General features: G+C 40.8%; 1 protein-coding gene across 3 annotated transcripts; it reads left to right on the top strand.

The window, feature by feature from the left end:
• Window positions 1–682: 682 nt before the first annotated feature.
• On the top strand, window positions 683–16436 carry hdlbpa (high density lipoprotein binding protein a). Of its 3 annotated transcripts, none has more exons than XM_034312132.2 (28): window positions 683–806; window positions 2487–2558; window positions 4140–4254; window positions 4358–4524; window positions 4701–4916; window positions 5412–5618; window positions 5911–6126; window positions 6709–6915; window positions 7131–7238; window positions 7384–7488; window positions 7577–7655; window positions 8164–8303; window positions 8556–8660; window positions 8751–8864; window positions 9042–9128; window positions 9341–9472; window positions 9578–9796; window positions 9884–10105; window positions 10507–10725; window positions 11547–11685; window positions 12070–12218; window positions 12297–12401; window positions 12606–12740; window positions 13221–13364; window positions 13473–13652; window positions 13906–14022; window positions 14671–14811; window positions 15161–16436. In XM_034312132.2, the coding sequence occupies exons 3-28, from the start codon at window positions 4179–4181 to the stop codon at window positions 15251–15253; spliced, it is 3822 nt and encodes a 1273-aa protein (XP_034168023.1). In that variant the 5' UTR covers window positions 683–806; window positions 2487–2558; window positions 4140–4178; the 3' UTR covers window positions 15254–16436. The 3 variants fall into 3 exon arrangements, with proteins under 3 accessions (XP_034168023.1, XP_053086317.1, XP_053086314.1); XM_053230342.1 differs by having other exon boundaries at window positions 4121–4254; XM_053230339.1 differs by having other exon boundaries at window positions 4111–4254.
• Window positions 16437–17990: the final 1554 nt, after the last annotated feature.

Here is a 17990-nt window from a genome sequence, read left to right as displayed (position 1 = left end):
CATTAGATTACTTAGATTACTTTTTCCCTCTCACATAATGTTCCAAATAAATTGATCAAAAACCATGTGTAATCATTGATATGATGAAGCTGTCTGTGAGGAGATGTTTATTTAGCATGTTTTGAAGGAGTCTCCAGTGTCAGTGCTTTGTAAGAGTCAGAAGTAAAAACTGTAAGTTCTCAGACACAGGAAAGTCTTCAGGACAGACAACCTTGCAGTTTCTCAGTAACATGACATTTCTTTTGTCATAGTACCTTAAAGAAATAGGTAAAAGAGAGGTTGGTGATGGAACAGCTGTTTTTAGAGGTTATAATGTAAGTGATACCAGGAACTAATTGGTTTCCTGGACATTCCACAGCACTCAACATAAAACTATAAATGGATTAAAAAGTATGACATGCTCTTTAATAAATAAAAAAATATACACATTGCTGGCTCACTGCTGTTGTATAAGACCATCCTGATTGTTGATTATTTTCCTATAACAGCACACGCCGTTGTGTTTATTCCTTAGCTTGATTCTAGTCTTAGCTAGATTCTCGCAGCACTGCGTTGCAAAATGTCTTACATGTTCAGCGTGCTTGTACCGAACGCTTGCAGTAAATAAGTAGGAAGAGAATTACAGCACGGTGGCTGAGCTCCATGGCTGCTTTGCAACTTTAATAAGACGTGTGACGACTGAGCGGTGCCGTGACGTCAGCGGGGGTGTTATAAGCCGACGGGCTGCTGTTCTTCTCCTCGCCAGTGGAATATCACAACCACATTTCTGCACCACATAGGGCAGAGACGGGAGCACACAAACACGAGTAAGTGCTTTCATCTAATACCAATCCGTTATGATTGCTTGTGTTATGGGTTGGATATTTACACGATCAATTTGCTAGTAGTGGAAGAATGTCTGTAAGGTTGAGAGAAATCCTTATGATCAGCCTCACTGCCGTGGAAATGTGTTCTGGCTCGAGTCCATGGCTGAATCCCAAATTGTTTCTTACTACATATCTATATTTACTTGCTTGGGGGTTTCCTATATGGTTTCTACCCCCTGTGAGGTGCACTGTATGTATGTGTATGTGTGTGAGAATGTGTTTGAGTGATTTGGGCTCGATCCCGTTTCACCGCTCTGACTTCTCTCAGCTCGAGCTAAATGCCTACGTGGACTTCTCTCCTGCGTGGACTGTAACCCATGCTGAAACCCGACCCTCATTCAGCAGCTCTTTCACTGCCGTGTTTATTTTTAAGTATCTACATATTATACATCGCCACCTTACAGTGCAGTGGGTTTAAATGAGTTTTGTGATTAAAGTTTCCTAATCCGTATTCGAGGTCGCTAGCCGTCTACGCTAGCTGGTGTGGAGGAGCTACGTGTCACGACGGCGCACGCGCAGGACGAAGTTTCGGAGTACTCAGTTTAGCTAGCTACCATGCTAGGCAATAAAAACATTCTTTCAAAGTTTTAAATGCTGCCGAAAACGACATATTCCTAAATTAATGCGGTGTTCTGTGGCCAATATAATAACGTAAACGTTTAAAATGTTAAAAACAAAACAACTGCATTATCTTCAAGGGACGAGGAAAGCGTCATGACTAGCCGCGGTGGCGAAGCTAGCGCTAGCTTATTAACAGTTGACGTAGCGCTTGGACAAAATCAATCAGCGGTGAAAAGTTTTCTCTTCCGTTTCCGTTGTGTCTTATGGTTTATCAGAGAAGTCGTGTATTTTCCGAGTTATTCTGAGCTACTTTTGTGGCTTAAAGACATTTTGTGCCTTTTATCCAATCTGTTTATTCAGGTCTAAACTGCCACGCATTATGTTGGCTAGCCAATTGCGACATGAGGTGATTTTAGGCCAGCTCATCGTATTACTAATTTATTCATCACTGCCATTACATTATCACTGTCTTTACTGTTCCTAATACTCTTTCCTACTGAATCATTTTCATCCAAGTTATTACTAGTTCGACTGAAATACCTCAATAAGTCAGTCAGATCGAGATTTGATTATGGTTCAGGCAACTATGCTTTACCAGATCCGACACCACAAGACCCTGTTTTCCTCTTCTGTGTTTATGACATTTGGGAACAGTCTAAATGTTATTTACACCAATGACCGTATGATCATATCCTCTTCAAGTGACATAGATTTAATGATATTAATGTCAAAATGACACTTGAATGCAAGTGTTTTTATCGTCAGTGTCTTACCAGTGCTCTATCTGATCCTGGTAAAAGCTCATGGAGTCTTTTAGAAGATAAATATGATCACATCTAGGTGATTATTAACAGAGATAGTTTTCAATGCTTCATCGCCTTTTCAAGGGCTCGCTGTTCAACTTTGCTTTTAAATTAGATGAGCGCTCTAGTTCTGGTTTCAAGGCTGTGTTACATAAGGAGAGAGAAACTATTTAACTAAAGCATGTTTTATGTACAACTTATTGAAGAGTGATCTGTGAGTGTGTGTGTAGATGACTGATTTGCTTTTATGTTCCAGGCTAAAGCTGGCAGGCTGACACGAACAGACAGCTTTACAGGACGGATTATCTGGCAACTGACCATTTAGCTGGTAAGATCGCAGCGCTCTTGTAGCCATCAGCATTTTAATTTGAAGGTAACATGGTTTTGATGCTGTTTATCACCACATGGGAAGCTGTGGGATACTTGTGATGTTTCAACAAAAAAATCAGATGTGAGAATGTGAACTTCCTTGTCCAGTTGACACAGTGGTGTACTGACCAGTGATTGAGGCAGCTTCAGTTGAGTAGTGTTACTTATTTTATTTTAATTTATTATTTTTTAAGAGTAATTACACGATTACAGTTGAAGAATGTCACTGAAAGCAATAAACCATGTAATTAAGACTAGTGTGCCATTGTAGTAAGGAATGCTGCCTAGTAGGTAACTTGGGGACCGGCCATCTGAATCTCTGTTAACATGTGGAATCAGAGTTGATTAATGTCCCTGTTGTACTGGTTTATATCTGGTAATTTCAGAAGGGTTGGTATAAATATGTTCTAATAGGTGATGCGGATGGCCTTTTTATTGTGAGCAGGCTTAGGAAAATTTATAGGAATATCTGTAATGAAAGCACCATTGATTTACAAAAACAGTCAGAAGAAGACTAATATGCCCCTCTGTGTTGATCTACTAGTGCGGAGAACTTGTTTCGAGCTTGATCTCACTTAAAGGGTTAAGTGTGCGTTCACAGTGCTCCGCCTGTGGGCTTGGTATTTCAGGAGGCCTGCAACGGAAGAGGCCCTTTCAAGGAGTACGTGAAAACAGTCTTGTTTCTGTGTGAAAAGTCTAAACTTGAGCTAAAGAGTATTCACTGTGCGTCAAAGCAAACGTCCCAAAATGTTTGCATGGCAAACACAGTGTGTCATAAGTGTCCGTGTGAGGAGCTCTGGGGCATGTCATGTGACGTCAGATGTGTTTCGTATAGTGGCTTGTTTTTTTTTTTGTTTTTTTTTTCCTTTTTCCTTCTTTCTTTTTCCCTCTTAACTCCCAAGTAGGTATCTAAATTGGGTGTCAGTTCTACAAGCCATAACTTCATCCTTATTAGAGATACTTAAGTTGTGAATATGCAGTCTGATGCGTTCAGAAGTTGGTGTGCCAAAAAGTTGTTTTTACAGAAAAGGCGTTTCTGTTTTCCATTATGCACACATGCTTTATATAACTGCCCTGATTGCTGACATACGGAATTCTAAAATGTGAGTGCAGCAGTATGGGTTATGGTGGAAATCCTCTTAGCTGTAGAGCTCATTCGGCTAGCTCCTAGGCTTAGAATTAGCCCTTCACTTGGCTAACAGAAGGCCAGCTTTGTCCTTTTGTGTCAGAAGGTATTTGTCTTCATCCTTTATAGGATGTTTTAGTTGTTGGGTTTCAATGTACAAATGTCTTCCTCTGCACACATTTATTGCTATAAATTGCATGTCTAAAATTGGTCTCAACTTATCAATCTAGGAAATGACAAAGTCCATGTTAACAGATAAGAACATTCAACTTTGGCTTTTGTGTGTACTTTTTTTTTTTTTTTTTTTTTTCTTTTCTTTTTTTTCCTTTTTTTTTTCCTCTCCCCCCTTCTCCTGTCAACCTTTTTACTCTGCTTTCTCCCTGAGTTCTAATCAGCTGAACACTCCTCTTGTAGTGGCACACTCGGACTCCGTGTAAACGTGGGATTTCGACCATGAGCTCAGTCGCCGTACTTACGCAGGAACGCTTTAACGAGCACCGCAGTGGCCTCCTGCCAGAGCAGGGTGGAGGTAAGAACCAGTCTGCTCAGACCAGTTGGATCATGGCATTAAAATAAACATGCTTTGTATCTGATGTGAATGTGACTTGGTCCCATTCCATTTCAATTTGAAGCTGCTGTGGCAGGGTCCAGTGAGGCAGTAGATGAGGACAACCTCCCTACCTACAAGGATGCCTTCCCCCCTCTGCCTGAAAAGGCTGCTTCACCCGAGGGAGCAATGGAGGCTGGAAACGCCTGGACATCGAAAATCAGGCCACTCAAGTCCTCCATCATCACCCAGGTATGAATGGGTTTCATGTTATTATTGAGGGGGCATTGCTTTGCAGTGATGCAGTGCTTATGCTCTAAATGCACTTATGGAATAATTCTAATAACGGTCTTGTCTTATTTCAAACGTTAAGTTTTAAAAGGCTAAAGGTTGTCCAAGTTAACTTGGCTCACAACCTTTTCTTCCAGGTGTTCCATGTGCCTCTGGAGGAGCGCAAGTACAAGGACATGAACCAGTTTGGAGAGGGAGACCAGGCTAAAGTGTGTGTTGACATCATGCACAAGACTGGTGCACACCTGGAACTCTCCATGGCTAAGGACCAGGGTCTTTCCATCATGGTGTCTGGGAAACTGGATGCTGTTATGAAGGCCCGTAAGGAGATTGTGTCCCGACTGCAGACTCAGGTGTGCATTTTGGTTAGAAATGGCTTTGCTGTCAAAAGAAACAAACAAACAAACAAAAAACAGGTTTGGCTTTGTTTGTAGTGAGTGTGTGTTGGAGGACCCGTGTTTTAGCCCAAACAACTGTCCTCATGGCTCCAAAATAGTTTTGTTTACCCATAAGAAAAGAACAGCTGGGTAGAAAAGGCACAAGTTCAGTTATCACCATTGTAGGCATTAGAGTAAACTGTGATGACCATGACCTTCCAAAAAAGTGTAATTGAAATTTATTAGCCAAAGTTATTTTCCACTTATCACCACCTGTAGTCTCAGTTGGACACATTTAACCACTAACATGAAACAAACTATGTAGATCATTTGTAAGTTCTCCTGTCTTATAAATGTATTGGGTGGAATTTTATAGAATTTATAGAAATTGATAAATTGAGGTTTTAAAAAATTTATAAAACGCAAATATGGCAAATGATTTGAGTGTCTTGCCCTGCTCTTATGTCACAGGCTTCAGCTAATGTGGCCATCCCCAAGGAACATCATCGTTTTGTCATTGGCAAAAATGGGGAGAAGCTGCAGGAGCTTGAGCTCAAGACTGCCACCAAGATCCAGATCCCGAGACCAGAAGACCCCAGCAATCTCATCAAGATCTCTGGCACCAAGGAGGGCTTGGAGAAGGCCAAGCATGAGATCCTCCTCATTTCTGCTGAGCAGGTAGAGAACCACACATTGACCTTGATGTTTGAGAAACAGTAATGTGCTTGATTTATTTGTATATGAAGAAAAGTTGCTTGTTTTTCTTTGCTTATCAGTTGCTGCTGGCTCTTTTTTTTTTTTTTTTTTTTTTTTTTTTCTCCCCCTCTTCCTTGGTTAAATTGTTGCAAAAATCAGATTGTTGCCAAATTTGCAGTAAATCCTGCTGATGACTAGTGGTTTATTATTATTATTATTATTTTTTTTTGGCTGACATTTTTTGATTTGTGCACTAATCAGTCACTCTTTGCAGGACAAACGTGCAGTGGAGAGACTGAACATCGATAAAGTGTACCACCCCTTTATTACTGGTGCCTACAACAAGCTGGTGGGAGAAATGATGCAGGAAACTGGAGCCCGCATCAACATCCCCCCACCCAGCATTAACAAAACTGAGATTGTTATCACTGGGGAGAAAGAACAGGTTGCTCTTGCAATGGCCATGATCAAAAAGATCTATGAAGAGAAGGTAAGTGTTGCTCAGAATGCAGGATTACTGTCCAGTAATTAAGAAAATGCATATCAATATGAGGCAAACATTATCTGATGGAGGACCTTTGCTGTTAGTAGCCTACTGCTACATATGCATCGAAGATGCTTACCATTTTTAGCATTTTCCACTGGGCAGTGTGGCATAGATTGGCAGAACGAATTACCCAGGTACCATGTGAGCTGAGCCAAAACATACAAGTGGAGGTAAAAAGTGTGCGGAGTGTTGATTAAGCACGGTCTCGCAGCCGTCCTGATTAATGTCTCTGCCTGAAATTGCTTCTCTACCAGCACAAAATCTTGAGCAGTAGGCTAGTGTAGTGTCTGCCAAGGTTTCTCTGTCTTTTCCAAAGCTTTTTTCTGGGTGGATTTAAGAGGCCAGCAATTTAAATAATTTAATCATCTAATGCTGTGGATTATTTATCCACAGAAATGTTTTCTTTTCACTATGTAGCTTGATCTTTCAAATCTTGTAGTTGGAACTTAAGCCAAATGGAGTCCTATTCACTTGAGCTGTCTGAAGTGTTTCTTTTATTTACCATATCTTCTTCCCCCCTTTCAGAAAAGAAATGTCACCACTATTGCAGTGGAGGTAAAGAAATCTCAGCACAAGTATGTGATTGGGCCCAAGGGCAACACCCTGCAGGAGATTCTGGACAGGACCGGCGTCTCGGTCGAGATCCCACCCCCTGACAGCAGCTCAGAGACTGTCATCTTGCGTGGGGAGCCAGACCGGCTGGGCCAGGCGCTCACTGAAGTGTACGCCAAGGTAAACTGTGCTTTTACTTTTGAGTGATTGCTTAAAATTTGGCTTTTGTCTCTAGTGCACTTTATAAATGCTGTGTTGACTTTTCTTGCATCTGTATTGCTTCAGTTAGCAGTATACCATTCTTACATACATTTCAGAAACCAGAGATGCAAAGATACAAATATTTAAAACAAATTTTTATTTATTTATTTTTTTTTTATACCTTCTCTATCCAGGCCAACAGCTATACGGTGTCCCATGTATCAGCTCCTTCTTGGCTTCATCGCTTCATTATTGGGAAGAAGGGACAAAATCTTGCGAAGATCACTCAGCAAATGCCCAAGGTAAGACACTCAAATGAATCTTTTTAAATTTTTTTTTTTATTTTTTTTTTTAATTTAAATGTACTTGATTTTTGTGTGTTGAAATAGTGGACGCTTTCAGTGCATTTTTGTCAATGTACATGTATGGCATGTGTGTTCCTTACAGGTGCACATTGAGTTCACTGAGGGTGAGGATAAGATCACTCTTGAAGGACCTACCAAAGACATCCAGATAGTGCAGAGTCAGATTGAAGCCATTGTGACGGACCTGGTAGGAACACGCACGGACTTTTTCAAGATGATAGGTTGCCAATGATCATGGACATGCACTGATGCTTTAATGTTCTTTGTGTTTGAAGGTTAGCCGTATGGATTATGCAGAGATCAGCGTGGACCCAAAGTTCCACAGGCATCTGATAGGGAAAGGCGGTGCCAACAGTGAGTGCCACGTGTTGAACCATTTCTGAAACAAAAGTTTTGTAGGAATTAGAAGTCAGCAGGGGCTGGAATCCTGTGGGACCCAACAGGAGTGGGTAGTTTTTACTCTCATGTGGACAGGAGTGGGCAGTCAGATATGATGCCTGTGGGATAAATGCCATGTTACTTAACTTCTAAGCGTGTATGTTACATGCTCTGGTGTAAATAGGGTGTTACTCTTTCAGTCCTTTTCAGTAACTGTTTTATTTTGGTCAGTCTGGGTTAAGATACTTATTTTTGTTTTGCAAAACAGAACCACCTAAGTTTATAAGAAAATGGGTAGGTGCAAATAAATGTAATTGAAGTGGGTATGATTTGCTCAGAATTTCTTCAGAAGTGGGTGGGAGTGAGATTAAAGAATAATGGCACACTTCTAGTAGTAATTATTGATTTGCTATTAGTTAGCATTTCACATTATTTTATTTAGTTTTTTTATAATAATGTACATTATATTGTTATTACCTCCTAGTCAACCGCATTAAGGACCAGTACAAAGTCTCGGTGCGTATTCCACCGGACAATGAGAAGAGCAACCTGATCCGTATCGAGGGCGACCCCCAGGGTGTAAAAGAGGCCAAGAAGGAGCTGCTGGAGCTGGCGTCACGCATGGTGAGATGAAACCTTCCCTTACTTTGTCACGCTTCACTTTTATTATTAGTTAGTCTAATGAGTCAGCTTGTTCTGTTTTAAAAACTTGTTGCCTCAATTTTGACCCATAAGTCAGGTGTTGGTTTTAAATTGTGTTGAGATGCCCACACCATAATCCCAGAAGGGCTTCTATGTAATACTTTTGGGCTCTGATAAGAGGTTGCTTGGCAACAGGTAACTCGGAAGTATCTTAAAGCTTACTGTGTTCTGCAGGAGAACGAGCGTACAAAGGACATGATCATCGAACAGCGTTTTCACCGAGCCATCATTGGGCAGAAAGGGGAGAAAATCAAGGAGATTCGGGACAAGTTCCCTGAAGCAAGTTCATTTTTTTTTTTTAAACTCACATTTTAAGGGCATTGTGCATGTGTGTGATGCTGGTCTAAAATCTTGGAACATTCTCTGCAGGTCATCATTAATTTTCCTGACCCTTCACATAAGAGTGACATTGTACAGCTGAGAGGTCCTCGGACTGAAGTGGAGAAATGCACAAAATTTATGCAGAAGATGGTGGCTGAAATGGTAAGCAATGTCGGATTTCAAGTGTTTGGTGGCTGAGTGAAAGGTAATTGTTGAATGCGTGCGAGAACCAGAGGATAGCAAAAACATCAGTTTGTGAATGGCTTAAATTCAAAGACAAACCCCTGTGTGTTTTTTTTATTTTTTTTATTTATTTATTTATCCCCCCCCCCCCTTCAGGTGGAGAACAGCTATTCAGTCTCAGTCCCCATCTTCAAACAATTCCACAAAAACATTATTGGAAAAGGAGGTGCAAACATTAAGAAGGTGAGTACATGCCTTTTGAGTGTGTGGACCCAGAAGTGAATATTAACCGTGTAAAATGTAACTCTAAAAGGTTCTCCTTTAGCCCTTGCATTTGCACTTTTTATTTTATAAACTTGTGGTTTTATTTATTTATTTACACCCCCCCGCTCTCCCCCTGACATTTGCGAGTGGTCAGTGGTATGTGTAATAAGGTGGTCTGCCTTTCCTCTCAGATTCGTGAAGAGACAAACACTAAAATTGACCTGCCTGCAGAGAACAGCAACTCTGAGATGATTGTCATCACTGGGAAGAAGGCAAACTGTGAGGCAGCGAGAAACAGGATTCTGGCTATTCAGAAGGAGCTGGTAAAGCCTTCACTGGAAACTGGCTTTCAATAGACCCATAAAAAATTTAAAAATCTAAACATTTGCTGTATCTCATTTGCCTTTTTTTGTGAATTCTGGTTTTAGGCAAACATTACAGAAGTGGAGGTGTCCATCCCATCAAAGCTGCACAACTCCCTGATTGGCTCCAAAGGACGCTTTGTGCGATCCATAATGGAGGAGTGTGGCGGGGTGCACATCCATTTCCCCACTGAGGGCTCTGGCATTGATGCTGTGACAATCAGAGGCCCAGCTGAGGAGGTGGAGAAGGCTAAAAAACAGCTGCTGTCCCTGGCTGAGGAGAAGGTAGAGGTCATTGGAGGTATTTTTAAAAATGTTTAACCTTGTAACTAATATTTCTAGCACCACTGACTACTAATTTTCAATTTGTAGCAAACTAAAAGCCACACGGCTGAGCTCCGTGCCAAGCCTGAGTACCACAAGTTCCTTATTGGGAAAGGAGGAGGAAACATCCGGAAGGTGCGCGATAGCACCGGTGCCAGGATAATTTTTCCCACCCCTGAGGATAAAGACCAGGAACTGATCACGGTAATCGGCACTGAGGAGGCTGTAGCAGAAGCACAGAAAGAACTCGAAGCCCTCATCAAGAGCTTGGTAAACATTTACATTCATCTAATTTCTACTGAACTTATCAAATAAAACAAAGGTTCCAGGAATCGTTGGTTATTGTTTTACATCAATGTTCATCAGGTTTGTGGAATGACTGCTCTCTGAAAAGTTAGCCTCCTTTTATATGGTTGGTTTTTATGTTTGCTATAGCCTTCAGCTGATATGAAAGAGAGCCTTAAACTCATTGAATTAGATCAGGAGACCTTGCGAGTTGCTTATAGATGCAACTGTTGCTGGCCTAGATGCAATCATGCCACTAGATGATGCACAGTTTGCTGCAGTTAGTACAAATGCAGGGTTTCCATAGTGAGGGCATGTGTTTCAGTTCTTCATAATAGTAGCCTAATAAGCTGATTGAACAGACAGCCATTTCTTTTCCATTTCAGGATAATGTGGTGGAGGATTCCATGAGCGTGGATCCCAAACACCACCGCTTCTTTGTGGCACGTCGTGGCCAGGTTTTGAGAGAGATCGCAGACGAGTATGGGGGTGTGATGGTTAGCTTTCCCCGTACTGGCTCTCAGAGCGACAAGGTCACACTCAAAGGAGCCAAAGATTGTGTGGAAGCTGCCAAAAAGCGCATGCAGGAGATCGTCGAGGATTTGGTAAATCTAAAGTGTTCTCATTTCAAATAGGCTTGAACAGACTTGAACAATTTGCATGCCATGTTTCAGAGGGCTTGTTTTTTAACCTACTTAGAGAACACCATATAGTGCAGAATATAAAGTAAAGCGTAGGACCATACTGCACCTGCTAAAATAGTGCATACAATAACCTTGAATCAGCTGGCCAAGATGGAGGATAAATAACATGAACTCCAAGAGAAGAGTATGTGTTCCATCATATATTCATTTAAAGAGCATAGTTTCCCACATAATACTCATAATCCTAAATCAACAAACAACCACAAATAGACACTAAGACGCCAAAACATACCATTTAATCTGTTCAGTCCTTGAGTGTCTATAGCCTGTATGTAAAAATGTTTATATCCCACTGGGAATATTGAGGATGCACCTGTCCCTCAGGACTGCTTCAGCTTAGTTTGGTAGAACCCATAGTCTCCCAGAGTGCTGTATCTTTGGTCTCTTTGAGTTCAGGTTATTGTCTCTCAGGAATAAGTCATTCCCAAGCACATTCCAAGAGTGTCCATTAAAGATCCATCCATACTGAGCTTGAACCAAAAACAAGCATCTGGACATCGAGATCATTTAAAGGACATCCCAGAGTAGGGGAGGGCATTAGTGTTTCCCAAACAACACTGGCCTACTTCCAGTCAAACTGGACTTCTCTGTATACTAATAGAAGTAGGAAACCCCTTATAGCCCTCTAGTGGACGGATGGAGAACCACACCAGACAACACTGTACAGACAATAACCTGAGCTGTCCATGTTACAACAATTAACCATAACACTTCCTCCACAGGATGCACAGGTTACCATGGAGTGTGTGATTCCCCAGAAGTACCATCGTTCCATTATGGGACCTAAAGGTGCTCGCATTCAACAGATCACCAGAGATCACAGTGTCCAGATCAAGTTCCCAGAGAGGGAGGATGTCCAAGGTAAACACTAACTGCTGAGCAGATGTATTCTATAAATTGTGAGCTCATGAATTCAGTGTTCAGCAGTGACTTTGGCAGGTACTTAACTGTTGAACTTGCTTTATGTAGAACTTGTGATATTGCAAACCAGGCACTATGATGCATGTAAAAGATTGCTTTACAAGTCCTAACCAAGTTGCATGCTTTGCATTAGAAAAGAGGATTGTCCATGAGACAAATTCTGTGTTGACTTCACTATCAGATGATTTGATCTTGAGCTGACTAACATATCTACCTAACTGAGAAGCAATAGACCAAGCTTTTTTTACAAGCTGTGATCAAATATACCATTATTCAGCAGTTTTGTATGATTTTGTATATTTACACTTGCCTGCATTTGGTCAGCTTCTCAGGCTGAGGCCCAAGTGCAGGAGAATGGAGAAGCAAATGGGGAGGTGAAGGAGATTGCTGACCCTGCGGTCCCGAAGAAATGTGACGTGATTGTGCTTTCTGGTCGCAAAGAGAGATGTGAGGCTGCTGTGGAAGCACTGAAGGTATTTCTCTGAACTTTGTCCTCTTCAGTCATGTTGCAAATAAGTTGTGGCAGTAGCTAATACATGTGCTTTCTTCAGGCTCTGGTTCCAGTGACCATTGAAGTGGAAGTGCCTTTTGAGCTTCATCGCTACATCATTGGGCAGAAAGGAAGTGGCATTCGCAAAATGATGGATGAATTTGAGGTCAGTTTTGTACATCTTTTAGGCTTTGCACTGTCAGTAGCATGCATTGGATAAAGCATTTAAAGTTCTGCAGATCAGGAAGCATTTCAATAAAACTTGGTGTATTTCAGTAATTATTCTTTTTGGATGGAAAGAATGAAATAATGTAGATTAATTTCATAGGCTTTAGGTGGTATTTTGATGAGGGTTTTTATCCACTTCCAGGTCAATATTCAAGTGCCTGCTCCTGAGCTCCAGTCCGACATAATCTCCATTACAGGCCTTGCCACTCACCTGGACCGTGCTAAAGAAGGGCTTCTTGAGCGTGTCAAAGAGCTGCAGGCTGAACAGGAGGATCGGGTATGTATGGCACTGCTAGAGTCTGTGACTTTATATCTCCTGAACAGTGATTGTTGGCTCATGCCAAGGAAAAATGATTCTTGGACAAAGTCCTTAAGGATCATGCACTTGAGTTGATTTGCACAGACTGCAAATCGCTGCAAATTCACTTTTGTAAACCATTCCTAGGTATTTTCAAGAGACTGAAATTCAGTTATTAAAAAAAAAAGCAGCTCCATGGTATGGCTACTATGCTACGGACTAATTTTTCTAGGGTTGAACTTGTGCATTTGGTTTCTCTTAACTTGACCTAGTGCAGATTATTTTAAGACCACAAAGGCTGGGCTATGTGTGATCCAAAGGACTTTTCAAACTAATAATAGAAATTTCATCAAACTGTGAACCGGAGAGTACAGTTGTGTACAGTGGTGTTTTTTTTTTTTTTTTTCTTGGTGCTGGCTGCTTGTTGCCTCCTCTTTAATAGTGCATTTTCTTCAACAGGCTCTCAGGAGCTTCAAGTTGACCATCACTGTGGATCCCAAATATCACCCCAAGATCATTGGTCGCAAGGGTGCCATAATCACCCAGATCCGTACTGATCATGACGTCAACATCCAGTTCCCAGAGAAAAATGATGAGAACCAGGTAATGTTTGCTAGCCAATGTATGTGCAGGGTAGAATTGTTGAAGACCTGTAAGAATACTTTTGAATTTATATTGTGCTTGGTTTGCAACATTTGTCATGGTGTTTAGGACCAGATCAGCATCACGGGCTATGAGCAGAATGCTATAGCAGCACGCGACGCTATCCAAGCCATTGTTGATGAACTGGAGGAGATGATATCTGAGGACATTACCTTGGACAGCAGAGTTCATGCTCGCATCATTGGTGCTCGTGGCAAGGGCATCCGCAAAATCATGGATGAATTTAAAGTGAGAGCAGATTTTGCAAACGCTAAAATTTACAATATAATATATAAATGTATATAGGCAAGAGCAAGTAATTAATTTGTAAGTAGTGACCATGCAGTGGACACAATTTTATTCCTGTTCAGTAAAATGGGTTAGTTATTTTTCTCACCTACTTTGAAACAGCTTGGCTACATGAAGGATCTTTAGTTTATCACACTATGCTTGCTACCCTGTAGGGTTGGGGCACATTTTGAAATTGAATATTTCTTCCCAGGTTGATCTTCGATTTCCTCAGAGTGGAGCTGCAGATCCCAATTTGGTTACTGTAACTGGCCGTCCAGAGATGGTTGATGAAGCCATTGATCACCTCCTGAACTTGGAAGAGGAATATGTAAGTAAACGTTGAGCTGCCTTGGATCAGTTAAATCAGATCTGCATGGTTGTAGCTGTACCTCTGTATTTAACCCAAGAACCCCATTTAAAAGAAAGGCAAATACATAGCAGAGTAGATTTATGCAGCATCTATTGGACTGACGCATTTAAATGCATGCCAGCTCTGAGGTGTGTGGCCCGTGTTCAGAAAACAGTGAGTGGTTGGGGTGTTTTTAAACATTGTTCAGATCTGTTTACTTGTGATACAAGTAGAGAATAAGTGCAGTAGAAATCTATGCAAGCTAACTGTTCTGATTATAATCTGTAGCTGCAGTGTATGTTTTGTAATGAGCATCATTACATATGCCAACTTGGAGAACCTAAATAAACTTAAATATGCTATATTACTTGCTCCTGCTCTCTCGTGTCACATTAAGTGTACTGTGATGTAATTGGTTTTCGTGATTTAAAATGAAGCACACAGTTGAGGCAGTAGTGTATATGGAAAAAGTGGTACAGATTGAACAGAAAGCTACTTGCACGATGTAGTTCAGTATGAATTAGTAAATTAAAGATATGTATCTGATTTGGATGTGTTGTAATAACTTCTGCAAATCCACACCACCTTTTTTTTTTTTTTTTTTTTTTTTTTTTTTTTTTTTTTAAGATGGCTGATGTGGTGGAAAATGAGGCCAAGATGGCCTACATGAAGCCATCTGGAACTGCAGCAGCCAACACTGAGGAACCTCGTGGGCCCTCCAAGGGCTTTGTGGTGAGGGAGGCACCCTGGGCTACCAGCAGTGAGAAGGTAAAACTAAAAGCATTTTACACACCTCCAATTGCCTGTCTCTGAAGTACTGTTTTTGTTGAGCCTATCTGACCTCCATTATCCTGTCTACAGTTGAGAGACTTGGACACTTTACAAATAAATCTGTAAATACTGATGCAATTGTGTAGATGTCTTGCTGTCCTCAGCTGTCTGTAGCAAGTCCATGACTATGCTAACTCAACAAGCTGAAATCTAAACTAAAGGTTTATAAAATGAGATTTTGTAGGTATTACAAACATTCTTAAATTCTGCCTTGAACTTGAGGTTTTTCCCCTTTCCTTTATTTTTCATGCTGTAATTTGCTTTCTTAATTTCTTTGCTTATTCAGGCCCCTGATATGAGTAGCTCTGAGGACTTCCCCAGCTTCGGTGCTCCTGTGGCTGCTGCCAAAGCTTCTCCATGGGGACCAAAGCGTTTTTGAAGTGACCTGTGGTCGACAGTTGTCTCCCCTTAATCCCTTCTGCCCTTCAATTTCTACCCTTTGGATGTTGACCTACTATTGACATGACCCATATCCCACCCTTTCCAGTCCCCAACCAAAAATAAATTGTGCTGCACATGGGTGTGCATTATTTTCTTAAGATGACCTCTAATCTTTCTCCCAGGTCCACAAAACTGTCTAAGGTTTTATGAGGATAAAAGCAGGAGTTTCATTGTTCTCTACTTGGTTTAGTGTATTTTAATTCTGGTCTGCCTCTGTAGCTTTACCCAACGGTTTGAAAATTTTGTCTGATTAACTTGTTTGCTTTCAGACCATTGTGTGGTGGTGATACACTCTTGACAGTGCTTCAGGTCTAAACAGTGATTCAGTACAAACTTGTTAACTGTACACTTGAGTGTTCAGGGTTGATTTAAGCTGCTCCGTTTTAGTTGCCTTTGCAGTGGGGTGGGGTGAAACATACTGTATACCTCTAAAGATGCTTCTGACTGAAGTCATGCACCCAAAGGAACTGGGTAACTTTTTTTTTTTTTTTTTTTTTCTTTTTCTTTTTTTAAATGAACATGTCTCTCCCCAAGGTAACTGTGTGTAATCTTGTTGCAGACATTTCAGTGGTCTTCCCCTTGTCATGTCTCTTCCCTTTGTAACTTTCATGGATCTGGGCAGGAAATCAGTGTTCAGCTCAGCCTTAGAAACTCCAACAATAGATGAACCATGTTCACTACAGAATTCTCAACCCAACTGCCAGCTTCTTTCGAAGTGCTAAGGATGTGTAGTCTCTTGTGGGAAAAAATAGTTCTCTGACTGCGAGGTCCACACTAAATAAGTTAAGTCAATGCGCTCCCTTTTGATATTATAATCATGGTTATGGAAAAATGAATCCAGTCATGGTTGGAAGGGGAAGAAGCATACCATTTTGTGCCAATAAATTGTCAAGTACTGTCATGTGTTGCTCATCTTTGCTCCTGGGTCAGTGTTTTAGCCCCCTTATTTTTTTTAATTTTTTTTTTTTTTTTTGTCTTCCAGTTGCTATGTGGGTTTGGTCTGAATCCATAGCAATGGCCCTCTTGATAGCCTTATATGAATTATGCAAACGTGTACAAAAAAAATATGGATAACACTGGAAATGAAATCCAAAAAAGCAAATAAAAATGGAACATCTGAAGCTTGCCTTTTTGTTTCTTTTAAAACTAACCAGCTCTTACACTTATTACATTTTAAAAATTAGTCGGGTATGTTTTTTTTCGTTTCGGCCATGTAATGTGGAATGAAACGGCGCACCTTGTGCTTAGCCACCAGCATAAGTATCATCTGCATCAATTAGCCATGGGATCATTTCCATGCTAAAAATATTTTTTGGAAGGCTCAGCCTGTGTAGTAGCCCAACTATTAGCAGTTCCTTTTACTTATATATAATCCAATCAATGTGTCTGTGCTGAGAGCATGAGCTGTGAGCTTCTGGAAGTAGGGGTGGAAGTGGAATGCTTGTAAGTCTTTTAGTGTAATACACACAGCATGCAGCCAAGGGTTCCACTACAAACTGCTTCCCTAAAGCTTATTTTGGTTTTTACCAGAAAGCTTAATGAAGACATGAGTACAACCTAACTGTGAAGTGAATGCATGATTCAGGCAACCTAAGAAAGGGTTACATGATGTGAAGGTAATGAAAATCAGTTTTTCAAGCAGCCTAATGTGACCCTGAAAGGAGATTTTCATATTTAAAAACAGAATTGTTGATATGGAGTTAATACTGAAATGAAGCAATCAAGATGTGATTGATGTATAGACTTTCAACTTTTATTCAAGGCGTTTAACAAAAATATTGCATTAATCATTTAGGAATTATTTTTTTTTACATAGTACCTAAATTTTCACAGGCTCAAAACTAATTGGACAACTGATTGATAAGCAGTTTAATGGCCAAGTGTGACCTGTTTTTCCTTGTTAATTTATGACAAATAAAGGAGAAAAGGTCTGGAGTTGATTCCAAGTGTTGAATTTGCATTTGGTAGCTGGTCATGGGAACTCTCAATATAAGGTCTGAAGAGGTGTTGAGCTCAGCAGCACCAAAAGGCCTGGAAGACCATGGAAGACTACAAAAGTGGATGATTGCAGAATTCTTTCCTTGGTGACAGAAAACCCCTTCACAACATCTAGCCAAGTCAAGTAGACTCTCGAGGAGGTAGGCGTATCATTGTCAAAGTCTGCAATCAAGAGTTGCCTTCATGAATGTAAATGCAGACAGTTTACGTCAAGATGCAAACCACTAGTAACAATCAAGGACATAAAGGCCAGATTAGACTTTAAAAAAAAAAAAAAAAAAAAAGCCTGACCAGTTCTGATGCAAGACTAACTTGTACCAGAATGATGGGAAAAGAAGAGTATGGTGAAGGAAAGGAAGGGCTCATAATCCAAAGCACCTCACATCATCTGTCAAACATGTGGAGGCAATGTTATGGCATGGGCATGTATGGCTGTCACTGGAACTGAGTCAATGGTGTTTATTGATGTGACTGCTGATAGAAGTAGCAGGATAAATTCTGCAGTGTACAGAGCTATACTCTCTACTCACATTCAGTAAAAAAAAAACTGATAGGACAGCACTTCACAGTACAGATGGATAATGACCCAAAACATACCACAAAAGCAACCCAAGAGCTTCCTAAGGCAAAGAAATGGAATGTTCTTAAATGGCCGAGTCAGTCACCAGACCTCAACC

The sequence above is a fragment of the Pangasianodon hypophthalmus genome, chromosome 2 (assembly GCF_027358585.1).
Source record: "Pangasianodon hypophthalmus isolate fPanHyp1 chromosome 2, fPanHyp1.pri, whole genome shotgun sequence".
Lineage (NCBI taxonomy): Eukaryota > Metazoa > Chordata > Actinopteri > Siluriformes > Pangasiidae > Pangasianodon > Pangasianodon hypophthalmus.
Note: the sequence above shows the minus strand (reverse complement) of the source record. Positions and strands in the feature narration are given on the sequence as shown.

What these genes read in the sequence shown, in the direction of transcription:
- hdlbpa (XM_034312132.2), top strand. Translation starts at nt 4,179, where the DNA reads ATGAGCTCAGTCGCCGTACTTACGCAGGAACGCTTTAACGAGCACCGC. An exon ending in TGGCTATTCAGAAGGAGCTG is followed by an intron (nt 9,473 to 9,577) that starts GTAAAGCCTTCA and finishes TTCTGGTTTTAG; the next exon opens with GCAAACATTACAGAAGTGGA. An exon ending in GGGCTACCAGCAGTGAGAAG is followed by an intron (nt 14,812 to 15,160) that starts GTAAAACTAAAA and finishes TTGCTTATTCAG; the next exon opens with GCCCCTGATATGAGTAGCTC.